Consider the following 22,946-nt stretch of genomic DNA (forward strand, 5'->3'; position numbering starts at 1 on the left):
TAAAAGGGGAGCAGCCTTCTGCTTCTTCTTTCAGATGTTTATATTCCACTCTTATTTTTGAGAGTATCATAGGATCTCTAGTAGAGGACGGTAGATGTGCATTTAGAATTCCACAGATGACCATTTCAGGGGGTCTCTTTTGGCCTCCCTGGGCCTCCCTTCCTTCTCAGAAGCTGGAAAAAGCTTTGGAGATCATATAGACCACATTCCTTATTTCATAGAGGAAGAAGCAATGGCTCAGAGACTCAGAATCCTGATTTTTTGTGATGGAACCTAGAACTAGACCCTTCTCTTCTCCCCACCCTGCCCTGTATTTTGACACTCTGCTTTTGTCACAAAAGCCTCAAATGGCAGATAGTCTGGTTGGCATGCTTGGCTTCTGGCTAGAGTCAGGAATATAGTTAGAGTAGAGGATCATCAGGGAACATGGTACTGACTGAGGTGAAGCTTCCAGCTGTGGCGTTTGGAAGTATGAAAATGGTTAGAATTGTTCTGTGGCTTAGGTGGTGTGTGTGTGTGTGTGTGTGTGTGTGTGTGTGTGTGTGTGTGAGTGAGAGCATGCGCAGGCACATAAAGTTGAGATGGAAACCAGTAACAGTCTGAGCTATGATTGAGGTGGCGAGTATAAGGATTAGGCATGTGATTGCAGTGGAGTATTAGATGTTGTGTTCTCAGGGTGTGTGTCTGTGCGTTCATACATGCATGCACACTTCCAGGTAATATTTAGGAGAGTGAATTGGCTTCTATACTTGGAACTGGGAGAGACAGGGAGAGACCTTTGAGGTCATTCATTGTGCAAATGAGGATACCAAGGCCCAGAGAGTTTAAGTAATTTACCCAAAGTCACACAGCTAGTCAAAGTTCAAGGTATGGCTGTAATGGAGAAATGGGTGTTGTTAGAGGGTATGGTTGGAATGGGGAACAGTCAACATTCAAAGTGTATTTGGGGTAGAGAATGGTCAATGTTGGGCTTTGTAGTCTTGGCTTAGGGGATATCCGTTAGGTTCAGGGTGAGGAATTAATCAGCAAGTACTTATTAAAGGACTTACACGTGCCAGGCCTTGTGCTAAGTGTTGGTAATACAAATACAAAAATGAAATGTCTCCTCCTCTGAAGGAGCTTATATTTTGGATTTTATATTGTTTGGAGGTGTGGCATGGGTGGATAGTGAAGAGCTGTGGTTGAAGATTTGGTGGAGAATGGCAAGGGTTGGATTTTGTGTTCTTGTCCTCAGGGTTTTCCATCAAGCATAGTTTAGAGGCATGGTAGAAGTAGAGCACGGTCAATGTTGGGGGTTGTGGTCTTGGCTTAGGACATCCATCAAGTTTGAGGTATAGAATAGATATGATGGAGGTATGGTTGAGGGTTGTATTTTGGGACCTTGGCCTGTGACTAGAGTTGGTTGGAGCCGAGGGAAGTTCCATTTTTTTCCTCTCTTTTTCCAATTCAGGTTTCATTTAGATTCCATCTCGGACCTGAGACCAGTCTTCCGTGTATACCATCTGTCCTTAGATGTTCCATGTTGTTGGTTTTTTGTCACCTCCCAAGTTCTGTCTCTCCTTGTTACCTTGTGATATCCCCTTGGGGGAGGCGGTGATGTTAGTGGGGACTTTTCCAGGTCCCCGAGGATATTGGCTCTTTTCTTTCGGGCTTTTTTTCCCCTTCTCTCAGTATCCATTCATTTGCCAAGCGCTGTTGTTTCTACCTTCACAATATGTCTCACATATGACCCTGTTCTTTCCCATACTGCCACCGCCCTGGTCTAAGCTCACCTCATTGCTGGATTATTACAGTAGCCTGGTGCTTGGTCTCTGCCTACTCCCCACACCAATGTATCCTTCACTTAATTATCAATTTGATCTTTCTAAAGTACAGGTCTGACCATGTCATCCCTTGAATTCAATCAGCTCTAATGGCACCTCCACAATAAAATCTAAAATCCACGGTTTGGCTTTTACAGCCCTTCCTGACCTGGTCTCCTCCTACTTTTGTAATCTTATACCTTACTGTTCCTCTCTACCTCTGCCCCCCAACATAACTCTGTGATCCAACGAGGCCATCTTCTTCACTCTTCCTTGCACTTGACACTCCCATTCTCATCTCTGGGCATTTTCATTTGTTGTTCCCTATGCCTGGAACTCTCTCCTTACTCATCTCTGCCTCTTGGATTCCTTCAGTCTCACCTTCTATGAGAACTCTTTCCCAAGACCCCTTAATTCTAACATATACTTAGTCCCTAGCTGTCTGCCTATTGTCTCCCTCACCTGGCTGTGAGCTCCTCCAGAGCAGAGATGATCCTTTCACTTTTTTCACATCCCCATCACTTAGTGGGCAGTGTTTGGTACATGGTAGGTACTTCATAAATGCTTGTGGACTGACTGATTGACTTTGTGCTAGGTCTCAAGCTGGGCATGGAGCGGGATGCTTACGTCATGATTGCTGAGAAAGGAGAGAAGCTCTACCACATGATGACGAGTAAGAAGGTGAACCTCATCAAAGACCGAAGGAGGAAGCTGAGCACCGTCCCCAAGTGCTTCCTTGGCAAGTAAGTGCCAGGCCTGTGACAGTGCTCCTCTGCTGTGGATCTCCTGAGCCCATGCTCTTCACCCTTAGAGCCAGTGCGTGTGCCCCTTAAAGAGCCAGCATTGTCATCATACTGGGTGCAGATATCGGGTGGTTTTCTTAGGATTTAGGAGACCCTAGACACAATCTGGTCTGCTCCTCTGAGACAGCAAAAGCTATAACTTGCCTAAAATTAAAAAAGCAGTTAATGGCTGAGTCCAAATCCAAACCTATGTCTTCTGAGGTAATGTTCAGTGCTTTTCCCTCTCTATCATGTTACCTTTCAAGAAACACGATAGCCCTTCATGTTGTGTCTAGGCAGGGGTGCAGCGGAAGGAGCCTTGAATTGGGAATGGGCAGACCTGGGGCAGTGTCCTGCCTTAACATTGCTGTTGAGTTGTCAGGTGACTTTGGACAAAGCACTTCCTAAGTCAGCTTATCCAGCTTAGAAAGTGAAAGGGTTTGAGCCAGGTGCTTTCTAAGGCCCTTTCCAGGTCCAATGCTTTCTAATGATTCTGTGGTTTGTAAAGTACCTTGTATATACAGACATGCAGCCTGCCCTTGAGGAGGCCATGGTCTAATGGAAAGACAAAATATAGCCCAGCAGGAGAGGCAGTGTGATGTCATGGAAATGGGACTGGATTTGGAATCAAAGAACTTGCATTTGAATCCTGACTCTTCCTGAGCAAGCCACCTCACCCCTCTCTAGGTTTCTCCTCCTGTATAATGGGGGTGGGGTTGGACTCAGTTCACCTCATCAGACATTTATTGAACACCTTGTTGTGTGCAAGGCCCTGTGCTAGACACTGGATACAAAAATCAAAAGCAGAATGGCCATGTCCTCTGGGGCTGACATCTCATCAAGGTCCTTGCCAGCTTTTATATTCTCTTCTCTGATTTGTGATCTTCTGTAATGCAGGACTTTGTACCTTTGGGTGTGGCACTGGTCACTGTACTGAAGCCTTTGGTGCGCCCCCCCCCCCCCCCCCCCCCATCAGAATGTTTTTAAGTAATTGAAGGAAACGATCAGTTCTGGTTACAGGTTAGTGAAGATACAGATGGAATTTATGGGCTTCTTGAAGTAGATCCACAGACTGTTCAGAAGACCTCAGGTGAAGAGCTCCTTTTCCAAGGCATGTTAAGATAGTGGGGACCAGATCAAGCTGGCTGATAATGTGATTTTTGTTTCCTGGGTAGGATAGCTAAATGAACTGCTGGAGTATTTCTCGCGGGTTAAGTTAACGTGATCACCAGAGGCACCCTCTTCTTCCCCATGGGGACTCTTAAAACTTCATAGAACTAGTTACAGAGTTAGAAGGGTGCTCAGAGGTCATTTAATTCTATCCTTTCCAGAATAGGCATGGTTTGTACAGTATTCCTGACCAGGGATCATTTAGCCTTCCTGTAAGACCCCTTGGGACGACAAACTCCCCGCCTCCCCACTAACTTATTCCACTTTTGGAGAACTCTACTTGTTAGGAAGTTTTTCCTCATTCACCACTTGACTCACCAAATAAACGCCCGTTCCTTAGTCTGGGCTGAAGTGCTTGTCACAAGGTCAGACAGAAACATAGGCCATGTGATGGACTGGCCTGTGCCAGGTTCATCCAGCCACCAGTGAAGCGCTCCCCTTCACCCTCTGCTGGACCTGGGGCCTGTGAATGATCCCAGACCTTGGCACAGAATGGGGCAATGTGGGGGCAGCTGTCTCCGCTTCCCTTATGTGGGTGAGAAACATCTGTTGTTCTCTGTAGCTGGCTGCAAAAAAGTCTTCTCTCTCTCCCCTGTTTTCTTGAACTTTAAGAAACTACTAGGGGGACTGAGGCTGGGTGTGGGCAGGAAGCCCTAGAGCAATTTATGTTCCCCATGGGGCTCCTCCCCAGGAACAGAGTAATTTTTATCTCCCCCCCCCCCTGGGTCTAGTCTGCCCCTCAAACTCATGCACCTACCTACAGATGGATGAGTCAGGCATTCTACTTGAGCAAAACATTGAAAGGCTAAAAATATTTCCAGCCCCAGTGGAGGGAGGCTGGAATGAAGCTCTTGATAGGCAGCAAACCCTTTTTGATTTGGCAGCAGTGGCCAGGCTTTATTGGACCCAGATTTCTTGGAGACTGTTTGGCTCTTAGCTATTCCTTTTGTTCTTGGTCCCAAGAGTAACATATTTCTGATGTAAGCGCCGAATAAGCTCATAGATGGGCTGGGGGCTGGGGAGTTCCAGTAGGGGCCCCATCCCACCCGGAAGGTTGACAATAATTATAGAGATGAAGCATCTACTCGAGGAAGCCATCTCTATTCCTTGGCTCAGCTAACTCTTGGTCCTTCCTAGAATCATCCCCCTAGATTCAGCAAAAGTCATTCTCTTTCTTAAACTAGCAGCGTGAGCTGGATTTTGAAATCTTAGAACTTTTTAGACTCATAGAATCCCAGACTCATAGAATTATAGACTTATTCAGAGCAGTGTAGTCCATCAGGTTTGGAGCTTCAACTTCTAGGTTTAATTCCTCACTCTGTTCTCTTCTACCTATGCAACCTCGAGCAAGACACTTAGTCTCTGGACTTCAGTAAAACAAGGGAGTTGGATTGGATAGCCCTTTCAGCTGTGATTGATGTGATTTGTGATCTCCAAGTTTCCTTCCAGCTTTAAATCTCTGATGCTGTAACCATAACTTCAACACAGAATTCCTTTTAAATCCCCAGAGTCCTAGAATCTTAGTGTTGGGACCTTAGAAACAACCTTAGTCTAACTCCTTGTCCTGGGAAATCGCTGCAAATCACTTTGTTTAGGAAGGCTTCCTGAATTAACTTGTCTTCTTTACTCCATGTTCCCTCCATTCTCTGCCTACTCACACTTACATGTTGCTTTGTAAGTGTCCTTCAATGACGTGTGTGTGTGTGTATGTGTGAGCGAGCTTTTTTAGGGACCTTGTCAACTTTGACTTTGCAGTCATCTCATAAGTGGGCAGTAGGGTATAGCTACCAGAGTGGGTAGAATGTTGAAGACCTGACTGCAAATCCTGCTGCTGATGTTTTGATGCTGGGCAGGTCAGTTTTCCTCATCTGTAAAATGGAGATTTTCATAGCACCTACTTTTCAAAGGCTTGTTATGAGGATCAAATGACATAATGCATGAAGCTCTTTGTAGTTCTGAAAATGCTAGGTAAATGCTAGCTCGTGTTATTACCGTTTCCCTGTGGGCATCTGCTGACTCATATCATCATGGAATGTTGGAGCAGGAAGGGATCTTAGAATGTAGGGTGTTGGAGCTGGACGCCTCCCTAGAGATCAGTGAATTTAGTCTTTCCTTTTACAGATGAGGACGCTGAGGCCCGCAGTGAGGAATTGACTTGGCCAGGGTCACTCAGTGAGTCTGTGTCATACCTGGGACGAGAACCCAAGTTTAGAACTCTTGCTTCCTCTACTACGTTCCCTCCATACCAGGGAACAAGAAAAAAATGCTGTTGGCCCATTGAATGAATACATGACTGGTATTTACTAAGCACTTTTGGGTCAAACATGATGCAAAGCTTTGAGGACATACAAAAGCAAAAACGTCTCTGCTCTGGAGGCACAACACACATAAGGGGATGGTGGCCCCCAAAGTGTTGTTTTTGGCTTATAAGTCACAAGATGGGGAGTAGAGTCACAAGGGAATCACATGACATTATTTTAAAGAAGCAATGGCAGCATTGACTCGGCCTCCCCTCTCCATGCGCGTGCACGCGCGCACACACACACACACACGCACTCCTTTGGCTCTAGGAGCAGCAGTTATGAGTGCCTTTGCAGGGCAGACAGCAAGAAGGTGGCATTGGAGGCAAAAATAACACCAAAAACTATGACTAGTTAGCATTTATATATTGCTTTAAGATTAACAAAATGCAGTACATATATTATCTCATTTGATCCTCATGACAACTTTCTTAGGTAGGCGCTGTTATCACCCCCATTTTATAGGAGAGGGAACTGAGACAGAAAGAGGGTAAGTGACTGGCCCAGAGTCGCACAGCCATTAAGTATCTGAGGTTGGATTTGAACTCTCGGCTTCCTGACTCCCAAGGCTAGTGCTCTTGCTCACTGTATGACCACGTGGCTGGGGTGGAGGGTTTAATGACGTGTGAAGCATGATATGGGTTCTGGGGCTGACTAGATTCAGTGGGCCATGTGTGCTTGTACTCTCTGACTTCATAATCAGAAAAGTAGCGATGGCCCTAAGGCATAGTTTTAGGAGATTCTGTGGGCCAGAGAGTGTTGGGATAGGGTGAATAGCAAAGCGTTGTTTGGGGTGCATGATTGACTGGGATGTAGAAGTGGTTCGGTTATGCATTTTCCTTAGGCAGTAGGAGACCTCTCCCTCTTTTCCCCTCCTCTACCCCTAAGAGATGATGGTGTACCAGATGAGTGTACCTTCTCTTATATTTGTCCTGAAGCCCAGGGCACATGGGTAGTTGAATTGATTCAACAGATCTGTCTCCATCCTGCAGTGAATTTGTTTCTTGGCTCATTGAGATTGGAGAGATAAGCAAGACAGAGGAAGGGGTCAACTTGGGCCAAGCCCTGCTGGAGAATGGGATCATCCATCATGGTGAGTACATGGGGCACAGTGGGGCTTCCTGTTGATCTCTAGCCAGGCTTGGAGTCTGACTCTAATGATTCCCATTGATCCTTCTATTGTAAAAGTCTGAAGGGTACACCCTCCCCTCCCACCCTTCTGCTAAGCTAACCTTTCTGCTAAGCTAATCTTTCAGGGGGTTATAGAAGTCACCTTGGATAAGGGAGTGAGAGTAGCACAGACCAAAACCGTTGTGTAGCAATCCTCGGAGGCTCCTTTTTGCATAGAATTTAAGCAAGATCTTGTTGTCATATTTCTAGCCTCTTGGTTCCCGAGTTGACTTTCAGGGAGCATAGGGAAATGATGGAGGTAGGAGATGTAGGGGACTCTGAGTCCTGTGATTCTTTGAAATCAAATGAGAGAATGGTTGTTAAGTACTGTTTAAAACTAAACACACTATACAAATGTCAGTTGTTCCAATTATGGTTCTTATTTCTTCTTTCCCACATGGCAGGTACATGGTAAGTGCAGCCAAGGCTCACCTGTAGGATTTCTGGATAAATTAGACACAGTTTTTAATGCAGAATTTTGATTCTCCTTTTCAGGAAAAGAGGACTCACAGTAGGTATTTCAAGTCCTCTGCTCTGTGGCAGGGGCCCTTAACCTTTTTCATGTCATAGATGTCTTTGGCAATTGGGTGAAGTCTGTGCATGCTTTCTCAAAAGAATATTTTTAGTAGCATAAAGTTAAATAACTCTTGTTGCAAAGGAAACCAATTATACAAATATATGGCACAAGTCACTTGACCACAATTTTCTCATATAAAGTGAAGTTAAATAATATTCGTATTTCAAATCCTGTCTCTGCTACTACCTGTGTGACCTTGGGCAAGTCACTTCACTCCTCTGGTCCTCATTTCCCTTCTCTGTCAAATGAAAGGGACTAAATGACCTTCTAACAACCCTTCTAGCTTTCAGGCAGTCTTCCTCATGGGGTTCTGTACGTAGAGATCAGAGAAATCGGCCCTTTGGAGATCACCCAGTCCAGTCTGCTTGTGAAGAGATATCTTTGTTGGCCTTGAGAGTCTACAGAAATAGGAGTTGTTGTCATTAGACTCTTAGAACTTCAGAATCATGGAATCTTAAATGCCCTCTTTGGGCTCTTTCTGGCTCAGACCTTTCTGTCATCTTTAAAGGGTGACCAATGGAAGTCTTGCTTTCTCCCATGTCTTGGATCTTTAATTAAGATGCAGGGAAGCCCTGCTGAGTCCAGTGCTAATGTTGGGAGAGCTGTTCTCTCTATCATTACTTGTCGTTCAGTCATTCTGACTCTTCATGCCCCTATTTGGGGTTTTCTTGGCAAAGATATTGGAGTAGTTTGCCATTTCCTTTTCCAGTTCATTTTACAGATGAGGAAACTGAGGCAAAGGGGGTGAAGTGACTTGCCCAGAGTCACAGCTAGTAAGTGTGTGAACCCAGATTTTAACTCAGGGCTTCCTTACTCCAGGCGTGGTGCTCTATCCACTATGCCACCTACCGAGCTGCTCCCCCGTCAGTGCTGTTGTTACTCAAAGGCACGAAGTTATGGGTGTGCTTCAAGCACATATATGCAGACTGTTAAAACTCAAAAGGAATTTATAATGTCACAGCTATAGGACATAGAACATAATGTCAGAGATGGAAGGAACTTTAGAACATAGGATGTCATAACTTGAAGGACCCTTAGAACATAGAACACAGAGCTAGAAAGTAGTTGGGACCTTAGAAGATGGAACACAGAGCTAGAAACGGGTCTTTTAAATTAGTTATGTCAAACTCCAAAAGAAATGGGGCCCACTAAACCATATATAAGGATCCCTGCGGGCCACATATTGACTTAGAAAACAATACGTTTCTATATTTCTTTTTTATTAGCATATCAACACATTAAAAGTAGTTCATGTGGCTCGTAGGTTGCTTGTTTAATCTATTCCAGCCCTCTTAAATGACAGATGAAAAAATTGAGGCCCAGTGAGGCAACCTTGTGTCCCAGGGTCACATAAATAGTTGGTAGGTGGCAGATTATGAGACTAAATAAAACCATGACCTTCTGAGTCTGTCCTGGGCTCTTCCCCCCATACCCTGGAGTCCTAATGATGGAAGAAGTTCTCTTTTTGGCCTCAGTCATCTATGTCATGTTCCCAAGCTTTCCTTATGTATGTTAAAAGGCTTCCTTAACACTTCCCATCAGGCTCCCAAGAACAGTGTTTGAAAATCTCCCTCCATGTTGGATGCCAGAGCCCAGTAGGTTGATTATCTGGGGTCTCAGCCTGCTTTGGTTATTCCTGCTTCCACCTTCCCTTGTAAAGGTCAGGGTTGGCATATTTGGGAAAGGGACCTTGTTTATGGTACTAAAGTTGTGGATTTGAGTCCCAAACCAAATGACTGCCTTATCCTAGGGTAGTTGTTTGGCATTTTAAAATATGGGTTATGGTTTTTTTCATCTGTTACATGGTTCATGTAAGAACCTAGACAATTCTCTTACATAGGATTGAAGAGTGGCCACTTTTCTGTAGACCAAATTAGGAGATTAGGCTGGGGAAATTCAATTATTTCTCCTGGGAGTCTGGGAGCAATGGTGACTGGCATGGTTTGTGTCTCTGAGGACTTAAGTTTTCCACCTCATTAGTGTCTTGTGTTCTAGTTTCAGACAAGCATCAATTTAAGAACGAACAAGTAATGTACAGGTTCCGGTATGATGACGGTACATATAAACCGAGAAGTGAGCTGGAGGACATCATGTCTAAGGTACCGGGCTTCTGGTGTTCAGCAAAGTGGGCTCCTTTGCAACTTTCTGTGAGTGAGGGGCTTTTTTTACAGCTCTCCTGGGTCCTCATGCTCACCTTCCACAAGTCTCGGAGAGGCTGGACAGAAGACAAACAAATTACCCTTAAGTTAATCAATTTCCTTCCTTCTTTCCTCCAGTGGAACAGACTTCTAGATGACTCCTTTGCAGGCTAAGTCACTAAAGTCACTGTTTTTGACTTAGGCCCCCGTGGTGTCTTTTTAATTTCTACCTCCTGGACATCTCTGAAATTTGAATTTAGTACTGATAACTCCCTTCCCCCTGACCTTGATGCATTCCCATGGCAATCTCCCATCCCAGATCACATAGGAACAGCCTGTGGTGACCTTTTCAGGACAGTATTATGTCCTCTGGCTTTTACTGTCTCTCTCTTCTCCTAATCCAAACTTGTTTGTCTCATTTCTCAGGGGCTATCTCACAGCCATTTGATAAGACAGCCCCCGATAGCTACCTTTTGAGACTAATCTCCATGGTCTCCAAAGTCAAGCTTTTAGCCCCAGAGGAATTTCATCCAACTTTCATAAAGTTTTCATTCTGGACAGTATACTGTTTGTGGAATGAAGCTAAAGAGACCAGTTAGGCACTGTCACTGCCCTGGTGGAGTTTACTGTTCAGTAGAGGAGAAAAGCTACAGGTACCACTAAGGGTAAGAAAGACTAGCCTAGCAAATCTATAAGAAAGAGGCAGATGCAGTATGATGAGTGACTTGAAGCAAATGTTCCATCTCAGAATGACTTCCTACTGCAGTGGGCTGCCCCTTTGGGCTCCCACGTTGCATGTGCTCATTGGTGTCACGCTTATTTCACACTGGGCAGAAGAGAAAAAAAATAATCAGGCTTAATTCCCAAGGCAAGCATAATGAATTGTAGAATGACTTAATGTTTTGTATTTTCCTTTTTCCAGCCACCCCTAGCTTCTCCTTCCACCTTCCAAAACCACTCTGTTACTGAGAATAATAATGGTTGGATGGTGTTTTGAGAAATTTCATTCAGGAGATGTACATTCTCTGGGTGCTGGTTACTGAAGCACCCTGTTGGCAACCATGTTTTTTTTGTTCTTGTGAGCTGTGTGACCCTAGGCAAGTCACTTAACCTTCATCTGCCTCAGTTTCTTTAACTGTAAAATGGGGACCATATTAGCCCCTACCTCGGAGGGTTGTTATAAGGATCAAATGAGACTATTTTTCAAAAACCCTTAGCATAGCTTGGTGCACACTAAGTACTTAATTAATTCTTGTTCCCTTTCTTCCCTTAGGGTGTGAGACTTTACTGCCGGCTGCATAGCCTTTTCACTCCAGTGATCAAGTAAGTCTGACTTGGGCATTACTTCTCTCTGGACGAGTCCTCTGATTTCTTCCTTGAGCTGCCTTCCATAATTGTGTTTGTGAGAATCTCCTCTTTGGGGCCTCCCTTGTGGTCTGGCTCACCTTCTTTTCTGGCTTCCCCAGCCCTTTGTCTCCCTTCCTGTTACTAGGACTACTGTTGCTATCCATGCTGGAGATTTCAGGGCTGTCAAGAACTCCTGGGAAGGAAATGCCCTTTATCTACCAATGCCCAATCTGTAGCAGTCCTACAATTTACAGTCTGCAGTCCACGGTGTCTGAGGCCCTGAGTGCCCGGGGTCATTTGGGCAGTAAGTGTCAGGATTTGAAGATAGACTAGCATCCAGATCTTCCTGACTTTTAAGTTTAGTTCTGTATCCACTACTCAACACTACCGTCTCTCCTACTGTTGCAGTGTGCTTCACTATCTCCTTTGGTCCCCTCAGCAGTAATGCTGAAGAGTACTTACCCTATAAGATAGGTAATTATAGGTACTGTTATCCCCATTTTTGTGGCTGACGCAGGTGAAGTGACCTATGTAATGTCAGACAGCTAGTAAGTGTTAAGGGTGAGATGGGAACCAAGTGTCTCTAAATCTGACCCTCAATCTGGTGTGCTACACTCCCTCTTCCACAGACGTGTGAATGGTAAGGCAACTAAGGACATGGGATGTCAGAGCTGGACGGGACTTTAGAACATAAAACCTGAAATATAATAGGGCAGGAAGTGGCCTTATGACCTAGAACATAGAATATTAGAAGTTTGACAATCCTTAGAGAGCATCTGGTCTAATCTCATATTACAGAAGAATAGATTCAGGTCCAAAGAGTGGAAACAATTTGTAGATTGTTTATGGAAGTTCATAGATGGAAGAATTGGGATTAGAATCATGTAAACAAGTAACTCTTAACTCCTCCTTGCTGCTGAAGTTATAACACATACAGGTTAAACCTAAATGATTCCTTTTTTTTTTTTGAATGGAGAAGTAGCCTGGGGAGCCCCAAGGTGAGTTCACATGGGTCTAGTCAAAGTGTTTCATTCCCGTTCAGCCCTGTAAGACTTCCTTGCTTACATTAACATGTGGTTCTGTACCATTTCCCTTACCTATCGATGAGAAGATTGGCTAGAAGTTCCATTCTATCTCAGGAGCTAGGAATGAAGGAGGAAGCCCCAGCAAGAGAGAGGCTGACAGGTTCCAGTGATGCCTGGCAGATGTTCTCCAGTGAAGGACACACCCCCGAGCTGGGTACTGTCCAACATAACATGCTTCACTGAGCCTCAGAGGGCCTGGAGGGAAGAGGCAAATGAGGAGGGATGGTGTCCATATTGTTTCACCCCAAGAGAGCCATCAGGTATATTCAGAGGACAAAACTAAGCAGCTTCCATAGCATAAGATGTTCCTCACGTCTTTCCTGAGAGCCTTCCATGAGTCTGGTCCTGTTATCAGGATGAGGGACAACGCACTAGGAGGAGAGATTTCCTTTCCTCAGGATGCTTACAGTGTAGTTGGAGAAATGCAGGCTGCTTCCCTTTCTGGGTCTCAGTTTCCCCATCTGTTAAATGAAAGGGTGACTCTAGGTTCCTTTTCAGCTCTTTGTTTTGTGTTCTACTGACACTTCTAGCTCTGATGTTCCGTGTTCTGTGTTCTCAGCTGTCTCCCAGCTCTTGACAGCCTATGTTCTAAGGTTCCTGCTAGCTCTGACATTTTACATTCTGTGATTGCATCTATATCAGCTCTAACTCATAAGAAGCAATACCCTGGGGCACATGCCTGTGTATGACAGCTTAACTTCTTTTCCTGGATATAGGAAAGTATCCCCATTAGCCCAGCCTGCTTATCCCAGTTATTAGACATTGTAATTAAGGGTTTTAATTGAGACTTACCAAGAGTAAGGGGAGTTTGAACTTCATCCCTGTGCCTCCTGAAGTAGGAAAGTTCCATGTCTCCAGCATCCTCCCCTCTTTCTTCAGGAGGTTGACCTCCAAAGGCATGAGTCTGGTGCATGCCAGGGAGTGTTTCCTTGGGGCAAGCAGGTGCTATTCTGGGCAGACTGCCCTGGTACTCTGATCCCTTTGATTCCTACTCCTGCCCCTGCCATTTGGAGTTTGACAGTGGGCTAAAAAAGAGAAGGAATTCTAATGACCAATTTCCCCCCAAAGATGCAGGCTAAGATGGGAGTGAGAGCTGGGATGTGGGGGAGGAGGAGGTAGTTTTACAAATACAGTATTAGTTGCCAAGAGGCAGAGTTTGGCCCCATGTGAGACAGGATTTCCTAACCAATTGGGGCTGCCTGAGGGTGTCAGAGGCTCCTTCAGTAGGAGGTGGAGGTTTAACTATTTGTAAGAGATGTTGTAGAGGAGATTTCCTGGGGCAGCTAGGTGGCACAGTGGTTACAGCACCAGGCCTGGAGTCAGGAAGATCTGAGTTTGACTCTGTCCTCAGACACTTACTAGCTGGCAAGTCACTTAACCTGTTTGCTTCTAGCTCGTTTCCACTGCACCATCTAGCTGCCTGTTGCAAACTATATAAATATTAGCTATGATTTGTAAAGAGAAAGGTTTGGATTAGGTTGTACCTCGGGTCCCTTCTAGCTTAGATGCTGAATCCTATGTAGTGGTTATAGTGCCTTCCCTTAGAGGAGGAAGACCTGAGTTCAAATTCTACTTTAGATACTTATTAGCTGTATGTCCTTGGGTAAGTGATTTAAATTCCCTATGCCTCAATTCATTTGTAAAATGAGGGGATTGGAATCCGTGGCCTGTGAGATCTCTTCTGACTCTCAGTCTTTAATTCTATGAAAAAACCACCCTTCAGGGCTGTAGAACTACGTGAACATGAAGCCAAAGGTCCTATTTAGATTCCTCTGATAGGCACTGGCCAGACACCTGTGGACAGCCAAATGACTGTCTCTCTGAGCCTTTGTTTCTTCAACTATAATATTGGGATAATTATAGTGCTTAGGGCTTTTGGCAGCACATTGCTTTGTATGCTGTCAAGTGTAGAGATGAGAGCTAGAGTTATCTGTCTGTCTTTCTATCTATGTATCTTATCTATCTGTCATTTTGCTTAACCTCCCCACCCCCCACATATTTGTTTACTTATATTTTTTTTTTAATGCAGAGACAGAGACTACCACTTGAAGACCTACAAGTCTGTGATTCCTGGGAGCAAACTGGTGGACTGGTTGCTTGCTCAGGTAGGCTGTGTATATGGGGCCATTGTTGGCAGCGATGATTGTTGCTTGCCCACCCTGAAGGAGGCCCCAACCCTCTTGAAAAGTCTCCTATTTTCCAGAGGGCTTGCTTACTTGCCTCAGACTATTACTTTTATTTCTTCTCTCCTGAAGATGAGGACAGGAGCCCTTCAGTGCCTAGCATAGTGCTCTGCATTTAGTAGGCGCTCAATAAATACTGGCTGAATTAATGAATCATAAACTCATAATATTAACAGCTGGGAGGGCCCTTAGGATGGCTGTGTTAGAGGTCTGCGTAGATCATAGTGTTTTAACATGAAGGGAACTGGGGCCCAGAAGGGGTAATAGCTGACTTGCTCAAGGTCACACAGCCTTTTTGCTTTAAGGTGATTTGGATGGGTGAGATTCTGATGGGTCGGAAAGAGAGATGAGCTGGTGGGGACAAGAGCAGCACAGGCAAATGGGAAACAGCATTATCATGACAAAGAGGTGGAGTATGTTCAAGGAGCAGCAAGTAGTATCATTTGGCTGAATTGTAGATGTAACAAACCCTATCTTACATTTACATAGCACCTCATCATTTGCAGAATTCTTCCATGTGCCTTCTCTTCTAGCCCTCTGAGGTTGGTAGGGTGGCAATCACCATTCCTATTTTTAGATGAGAAAATAGAGGCTTCAGGCCCACAACCTCAATTACAATCAGCCTGTCAACAATCCTTTATTAAGAGCCTTCTCTGAGCTGGTCACTGTAGGTACCGGTGTCAGAATGACCAGAACCACGCAGTTGCTGTCTGTGAGGTCCTGACTGATAAGTGTGGGTGCTGGGATTCTGGAGAGTCTGAGTTATGTAGGAGGGAGAGACTTGATCCTGAAGTCACGAGGCTTGGATTAGGATTCTACGTTACGTCCTTACTGTTAGAACAGGGGCGTGTGACCTCATCCCTAAGAGCCTCCACTTCCTCCTCCATGAGATGAGCATGAGAAGTGGGACATAATGGACAGAGAGCATCCTCAGCTCCCCACCCCCCACTACCCCATTCAGGAAGCTCTGGGTTCAAGTTCTGTAGCTGCCACATATTGCCCATGTGACCCTGGGCACAGCGCTTAACCCCCAAGTGCCTGAGACACCTCACTTCAGGCCGAGCTGGTTGGAATGTGCAGAACTGTATTGTAGAGGAGGTCTCTCCTTTGGGAGTTTGCTATACCAGTGAAAATGCTCGTGGTCTAATTCCCCGCTTCCCCCAAAAGATGGAGATAATCATGTTACCTATGTGGCAAGGTTGTTTTGTGGGGAAAACTTTGCTAACTTAAAAATGCAGTGTGGTTGAGGGGCGCTTTTGTTATTATTACTGAAGCATTATGCTGTCTTTCCTATCACGTGGCCTCTTGGGAAGGGGAGCAAGGAGGAGGGAAGCTGGAGAGCTCAGCTGTTGGCTGTTCAGGGAGTCAACCTCTGGCTTTATGTTGTCTGTGGTCTTATGCACAGACAGACAGACAGATAGATTGAGACACAGGGTTTAGAGTTGCAAGCATCTGGCTTCCTGATAGGGGGGAGAGCAAGGATACACACCCACACCCATACATACATATAATATACACACATACATATATACACATATACACACACACACGCACAGTATTATTCCTACTTTACTATGACGAAACTCTGTTCAAGGAAAGATTATTAAAAGCCATAACCTCAAAAACATTGTTGGAAGATGTTTTTGGGAGGTACCGATACAAGCTATACACCCAGATGCGGACGAGCAGCAGCCTTTGGGATCCAGAGTCAGCCTCCAGACTTGGATCACCGTGCTGTTATCAGACCTGAGATTGGGGTAGGGGAAATGAAGAAAGGGAGGGTGAAGAAAGATGACAATATCAGCTTAAAATGCTATGTTGATGTGTTTTGTTGAGTAAGGTAGGTGACACGCTGCAGAGAGCACTTGGCCTGGAAGATCTGAGTTCAAGTGTGGGCTCAGATACTTATGTGGTATGACCTTGGGCAAGTCACTTAATCGCTTTCTGCCTCAATTTCCTCATTTTAAAATGGGAATATTTATATATTATATACATACATCCACACACACATATGTACACATTTACATATATGCACACATACACATTTACATATATATAAATCACACACATATACATGCACATATGCACACATATACATAGTACATGCACACATACACATTTACACACACATATACAATCACACACATATACATGGACATATGCACACATATACATAGTACATGCACACATACACACACATACATACACATACATACACACATACACACACATGCACTTAGCACAGTGCCGTAAGAGGTGCCGTGTAAATGCTAGTTGTTGTTAATTACTGTCATTATTATTATTTCACTTTTATTTCCCAGTGTATTCTTTCCCTCCTTAGAGAGCAATCCTTTATAACAAAGAATATAAAAGAAAAAAAAACCAACCAGTTCGGTAAAATGAAGCAACACATAAATCAAATCCAGCATTGAACGAAATGTTCCATAGTCATAGTCCCCGACCACCACAAAGAAAGAAGGGATGTGCATTCTTCTCTCTCTTCTTCGAGGAAAAGCTTGGTTGTTCCATCCCAGCATATGATTGCGTTTCTAGAACATCTTAGGGTTTGCAGGATGCTTCGGTTATAGTAACCCTGTATTGCAGTCTAAGTGCTCTTCTTCCATTTTAGAAGTTGATGTGATTTGCCTCGAGTTCCTATAGTTAACAAATTTTTGAGATGGGATTTTAATCCCAATCTTTGCTGACTTTGGGGTTAATATTCTATGATGCCGTATTGCCTTTCAGTGGAAAAGAAAAGAAGGGGAAGAGTTGGGGAAACAAGGAAGCTGTGGATGGTGTCTCCTGCTGCGACACCCACGCTGGTCTTAGCTCGAAGGGTGAATCTGAGCCCTGTTCCCTACTGAGTAACAGAGGACATAGGCCAGAGTAACTTGATGAATTGGAGAGGTACAGGCAAGAATCTAGGCAGGGATTGCAGTTGACTTTTTTTTTTTTTTTTTGGACAGGAATGAAGTCCAGCCTTTATAGTGCTGTGGCACAGTGCCAATTATCCCATATTGTGGGCTAGGGTTTGGGGAGGGGGGGAGAATGCCCTTCCCCCATCAGCCAGTCCTGATGGGGGTGGGGGGGCAGCACGAGTGGATAATTGGAGCTGAGGCAGCAGAATGGCTTCCATGTGGCTGTTTTTACAGCAGCTGGAGATGAGATCTGTGTTGGAGGCAGGATGGGACTGGGAGGGGGTGGGGAGAGATGGGGATGACTTAGTTCTCTGTGTGGCTTGGATTTTAAATTGCTTCCAGACTTGTTGTCAGAGTAGAAACTGATGAGGAAGGATACCATCCCACAATAGCAGAAAGTTCCACATGCGTAACACATTCATTCAGTAAGCATTTATTAACATTCTGCTATGTATCAACCATTGTTCTAGGTTCTGGGAATGCAAAGTTAAAAAGGAAACTATCCGTGCATTTTTTTTGTGGGGGGAAGGATGCATATATACGAAAATGAAATATATATATACCATCATAATTGCTGAGGGTTGGGAGTTGGGAGCTCATTTTCATCTGGGATGGGGGTGGGGATCAGAAAAAAAGCCTCCTGTGGGAGGTGGCAAAGCTGGGCTTTGAAGTAAGCTATTGAAGATGAAGAGGGAGGGTATTCCAGGGACCAGGGGCACCTTTTGAAAAGGGATGGAGGTCTTACGAATGCAGTGTATGTGAGACAGTTTGATTAGAATGAAAAATGTACAAAGGGAAAAATATGGACTCATCCTGGAAAACGCAAGCTGGAGCCAGATTATGAAGGGTTTTAAATGCTAGAGGTAATGGGGAGCCAGTGGAGCTGCATCCTTCTGGTAAAGATGTGAGTGGTTCACCTAGCTTCCTAATAGGAGGCTCTGCCAGTGGGCAGAACAAACTTTTGGCTGATCCTGCCAACCTGGTGAAAGGATTTGAGTAGAGACTTGGCAATGGATTGTCAAAAACCAGCTTAGATAAAGGTTTCTCATCAAAAGAAAGTTGGCAAGCAGGTGATTTTTTTTTTCCTCCACCACATCCCTATGCTGAAGCATGGAGGGCTCTGATCAGTGTTGGCAGAAGGAATACTCACACCAATGAAATTGCAAAACTTTTATGTATTTTAGATTAATCCTTCTCCAACAGTGATGATTGTGCTGTTAGTATTCATTATTGAGAAACAATGTCATGATAAAAAGGTACTGTGAATTCTTTTCAATTATCCCTTCCACTTCGTAGGGGTTAGGAGTACAGTACCCCTGCAATCTATACAATCCACATAAAATTTTTTGGCCCTCCCTTTGTACCAGAGAAGAAGTCTGAATGTTTTCTTTTTTTAATGGAGTGTTCACAGTATCTTTTTGTAAAATTTGGATTAAATATTATATGTGTAGGTCAATGTTAAATAAAAATACTACATGAAAAATAACAACTTCTGTGTTGTCTGCTGGCCTTCATGTGTCATCTGTGGCTTCTGCAAAACTCCCAAAATTCCCATTTATTTTTTATGCTGACCCACGATATATTGAAACCATGATTTTAAATGAATTTGCATTGTTTCAATCGCAGGAGTGACTAGATATATTTGAAAAGTAATAATACGTAGTATAGAAAGGATGTTTTTTAATTTTTAATTTTTTACTTAGAACTTGACAAACACCAACAGACAGATTATTTATGAAGCTGTAAATTTTGCATACAGCTTATATTTTTAAAAATATATAATCCAACACATTCCTTTTCAGTCTGTCTTGCTGTCTCTGTCTCTCTCTGAACTTTCTTGTCTTATCTTCTGTACATTTAAAAAAATATGACCTGTCTTCTTTCTTTTACTCTTCTTTCAACATCACTAGCCCTGCTATACTTGTTCCTGATTAAAAGCAAGCAAATAACCCCTTTCTTTTAACAACGATGCATAGTACAACAAAGCAGATTCTCACATGGGACCTCTCCAACAATATCTCCTTCTGTATTTAATCATCTTTCTGTCAATAGCTGTGAATTCATAGCTCATCTTTCTAGAGTCCTTTACAGTTTTCCGAACCTTTCTGTCATAGCAATCTCATGAAGGAGGTGATGCACATTTTATGGAAGAGAAAAGTAAAGCTCAGATTAGTTATATGACTTGCCCCTTGGGACCATACATGGTAGTAAGTGGTAGTCAGGATTTGAACCAATGCTTGCCCCTCGGGACCATACATGATAGTAAGTGGTAGTCAGGATTTGAACCAATGTGTTATAACTGTGAATGAGGTCACTTCTATGTCTGTGAGCCTTGAGAGGCACAATCCGCATCTCTTTCACTGATAGGCCATTAATTCTCCAGTGGAGCCTTCTGAGGTTCCTATGTTTGGATTCCTTTCCTTTCTGTAGTGGTTAATGGAATAACTCCAGTTTAGGCAGGCTAGGAACACACAATTGGCTGTGGGTATTACTATATCTACTTGTTTCTCTCATCAGAAAATGAGTTCCTTGTGAGTTGGGATTGTTCCATTCTTTGAACGTGTATCTTCAGGACCTAGAACAGCACCTGGTGCTTTTTGATCCATCAGTTGACTGAGTGGTTAAACAAAGAGGGTTGTTCCAGTGTGGCTTTTTGCTTGTTCTCATTCCCCGACTTTCTCTTGCTTTCTCTTTCTTTCTCTTTCTTCTGCTATACTATACCATATGTTCCAGACCTGCCTGATCCACACCTGCCTTCCCCAGCATGGAGGATGGGAAAGGAGTCTGCCCAGGCAGGTTTGTACAGACTTAGCATGAGGAGAGGAGCAAAGGTTACCTCCTAGGGAAAGAAAAGGCCATGATCTAAGTCCTGAAAAGGCAGAAAGGGCTAGCAGGAATAGAGATTAAAGCAATATCTCTTGTTTTTATTTTAACATCTTACTGATACTTTTCATATCATATTCATATCCAAATTCTACCTTCCCCTGCTTAGAAAAGTCATCCCCTGTAACAGAATAAATGAGAAGGAAAAAAGGCCGCTCAGCAAAACTAACCAACATATTAACTCTGACAGTGTATGCAGTTTTCACTGAGTCCATAGTATGCTACCTCTGTGAAAAAGGGGAGAGAGGCAGCATAGCTAGGGATACTGGATAGGGGTTAGGAAGTTCTGGTTTCCGATCTCAGCTCTGCCTCTTACTAGTTTTGTAACCTTGGATAAGGCTATCTGCTTTAGTTTTTCCACATGTAAAATGAGAAGTTGGTTATTTATGGACTCCGGGGTCCCTTCCAACTCTAAGTCTATGATCTTAGGATCATCTCTGGTGCCAAGCTTAGCCATTCTAATTAAATAACATTTCAGTACTCTTTGTTACACCATGTTGTCTTAAAAGAGTAAGACATATATGAGTTATTTTCTTAGTATAATTTCAAAAGCAGTTCAATTTAAAAAGCATCCATTAAGTACTATCACTCTGCAAAGCTCTGGGCTAGGTGTGGAGATACAACATAGGCCTTGCTCTCCAGGAGTTTACAATCTGCTTGGGGATAGGAGGCTAAGGACAGGTAGGCTGGAAGAAGACTGTGGAGTGACCTGAATGTTAGGATCAGGAAATACCACAATAAGGATGATGATGATGATGATACCTATTATGTGTCAGACACTGTGCTTTTCAGATATCTTGTTTGGTCCTTACAATAACCCTGGGAATAGGTGTTATTATTATTATACCCATTTTATCTCAGACAGAAGTTAAGTGACTTGGTCAAGGTCACAGAGCTAGTAAGTGTTTGAGGCTGGATTTGAACCCAGGCTTTCCTGACTCCAAGTGTGGTGCTCTATCTTTACTGGCAGTTGTCAAGTATTGAAGGTTTTTGAGTGGAAGAGCAATGGCTTTAAAACAGTCCATTCAGAAAATAGAGCCGGTTGGGGCTTAATGACGTAATTTAACTCCACTGCTAGTCATTTACCCCTATGAATGTGCTACAGACAGAAACCACACGCACACATATGTATACACACACATATGTTGTCAGTAACTGTTCAATGAGTATTTATAAAGCAATTCCTGTGTTCCAGGAATCATACTAAGAGCTGGCAGAAACACTGTTTTTGCCCTCAAGGTGCTTATAATTGAATGGGGGAAAACATTTCATTAATTGTATCCATACAGAGTAAATGGAAGGTAATCTCAGAGAGGAGGGCACTAGGAACTGCAGGAGGCCGAGAAAGGCCTCCTGGAGAAGGGATTATTTGAGCTGAGTGTCAAAGGGAGCCAGGGAGCCTAAGAGGTAGATGTGAGGGGGCAGAGCATTTTGGACATGGAGGCCAGCCAGTATAAAGGAATAATCAGAAAATGAGAGCCTTTCCTTCCTCTAGGGACTGTTACATATGCCCAGGAACATTTACCTTTTGCCCGGCACCCTTGGGTATTCTTCTTGATTTCTGTGGATGATTGGAAACCTATGATCCAGGGAAGAGACAGCACATTCCTCACTTGCATCCCTCCTGGTCACTTTTGTCTTGTGAATGTTTCATCTTTTTATTGAGAAAAGAAGAGATCTAGGTGGACTCTAGTGTCATCTCTTTTACATCTGTCAATAGCCAACATTTATTAGTTATTAATAAGGACTATTTTAATTAATTATTAATTAAGGATATTCCAGGCAGTGTCTTAAGCTTAATGAATACAAAGAAAAACAAAACCGGTCCCTTCCCTCAATGGGCTCACATCTTTACAGGGACTCCGTCTCACCAGACTGAGTTCTGGGAAGGAGAAATGAGCTTCTGTGCCTTCCTAGGTATGTTTGGAAACTGACTCCAGATTAGGGCAGAAATTGAAGTATGGGTGGAATGAATGTGGGAACTGCAGGGTATTACCCAGGAATTCAGCCCTCTCCCATGCTCAGAAATTCTTTAGATATTGTTGCAGTTTTCACACCTGATCTAGGGTCTTCAGGAGCAACCAACTTGGAGCATTGGTGGGGACCTTGGGCATGCCACCTTACAGTTATCATCAGTGACTTGGATGACGGCATTGATGCCAAACTGATGGGAAAGATAATTTAATCAGGCCCCAATTCAATTCCTGATTCTCCTAGCAATTATTCCCTCACTACTTTATATTTAACTACTTTTCTTTTTTCTCTTTCTCTATTTTTTCTTTATATATTTAGGTATATTCTCTCTGTCCTTCTCACTAGAATATTAACTCCTTGTGAGTAAGGTTTGTTTCATTCATTTTCTTTGTATCGCTGTACACAGAGCCTGGTTCATAGTAGGCACTTACTACTTTTTGACTGATTTAAGGAGTTTTTGATAAGGTGGTGATCAGTAGTCCAAATCTAACAAGAAGAAATTTAATGGACTGAAATTTAAAGTCCTGTCCTGTTTTTTGTTTTTATTTTTTCTAAATAAAGAAAAGCAACTTTGTGTGTATTGTATGGGAGAGTCGTGACTTAGTAATTCATCTGAA

At 43.6% G+C, this 22,946-nt stretch overlaps 1 protein-coding gene across 1 annotated transcript in view; it reads left to right on the plus strand.

Annotated features, from left to right (window-relative positions):
• Positions 1 to 22,946, plus strand: part of PREX1 (phosphatidylinositol-3,4,5-trisphosphate dependent Rac exchange factor 1) — a 230,121-nt gene that overhangs the window by 148,020 nt on the left and 59,155 nt on the right. The window contains exons 10-14 of the mRNA XM_036749156.1: positions 2,398 to 2,545; positions 7,047 to 7,147; positions 9,797 to 9,900; positions 11,213 to 11,262; positions 14,401 to 14,476. Of these exons, the coding sequence (XP_036605051.1) occupies positions 2,398 to 2,545; positions 7,047 to 7,147; positions 9,797 to 9,900; positions 11,213 to 11,262; positions 14,401 to 14,476 (479 nt within the window). The remainder of the gene's footprint in view (positions 1 to 2,397; positions 2,546 to 7,046; positions 7,148 to 9,796; positions 9,901 to 11,212; positions 11,263 to 14,400; positions 14,477 to 22,946) is intronic.

This window comes from Trichosurus vulpecula, chromosome 3 (assembly GCF_011100635.1).
Source record: "Trichosurus vulpecula isolate mTriVul1 chromosome 3, mTriVul1.pri, whole genome shotgun sequence".
Lineage (NCBI taxonomy): Eukaryota > Metazoa > Chordata > Mammalia > Diprotodontia > Phalangeridae > Trichosurus > Trichosurus vulpecula.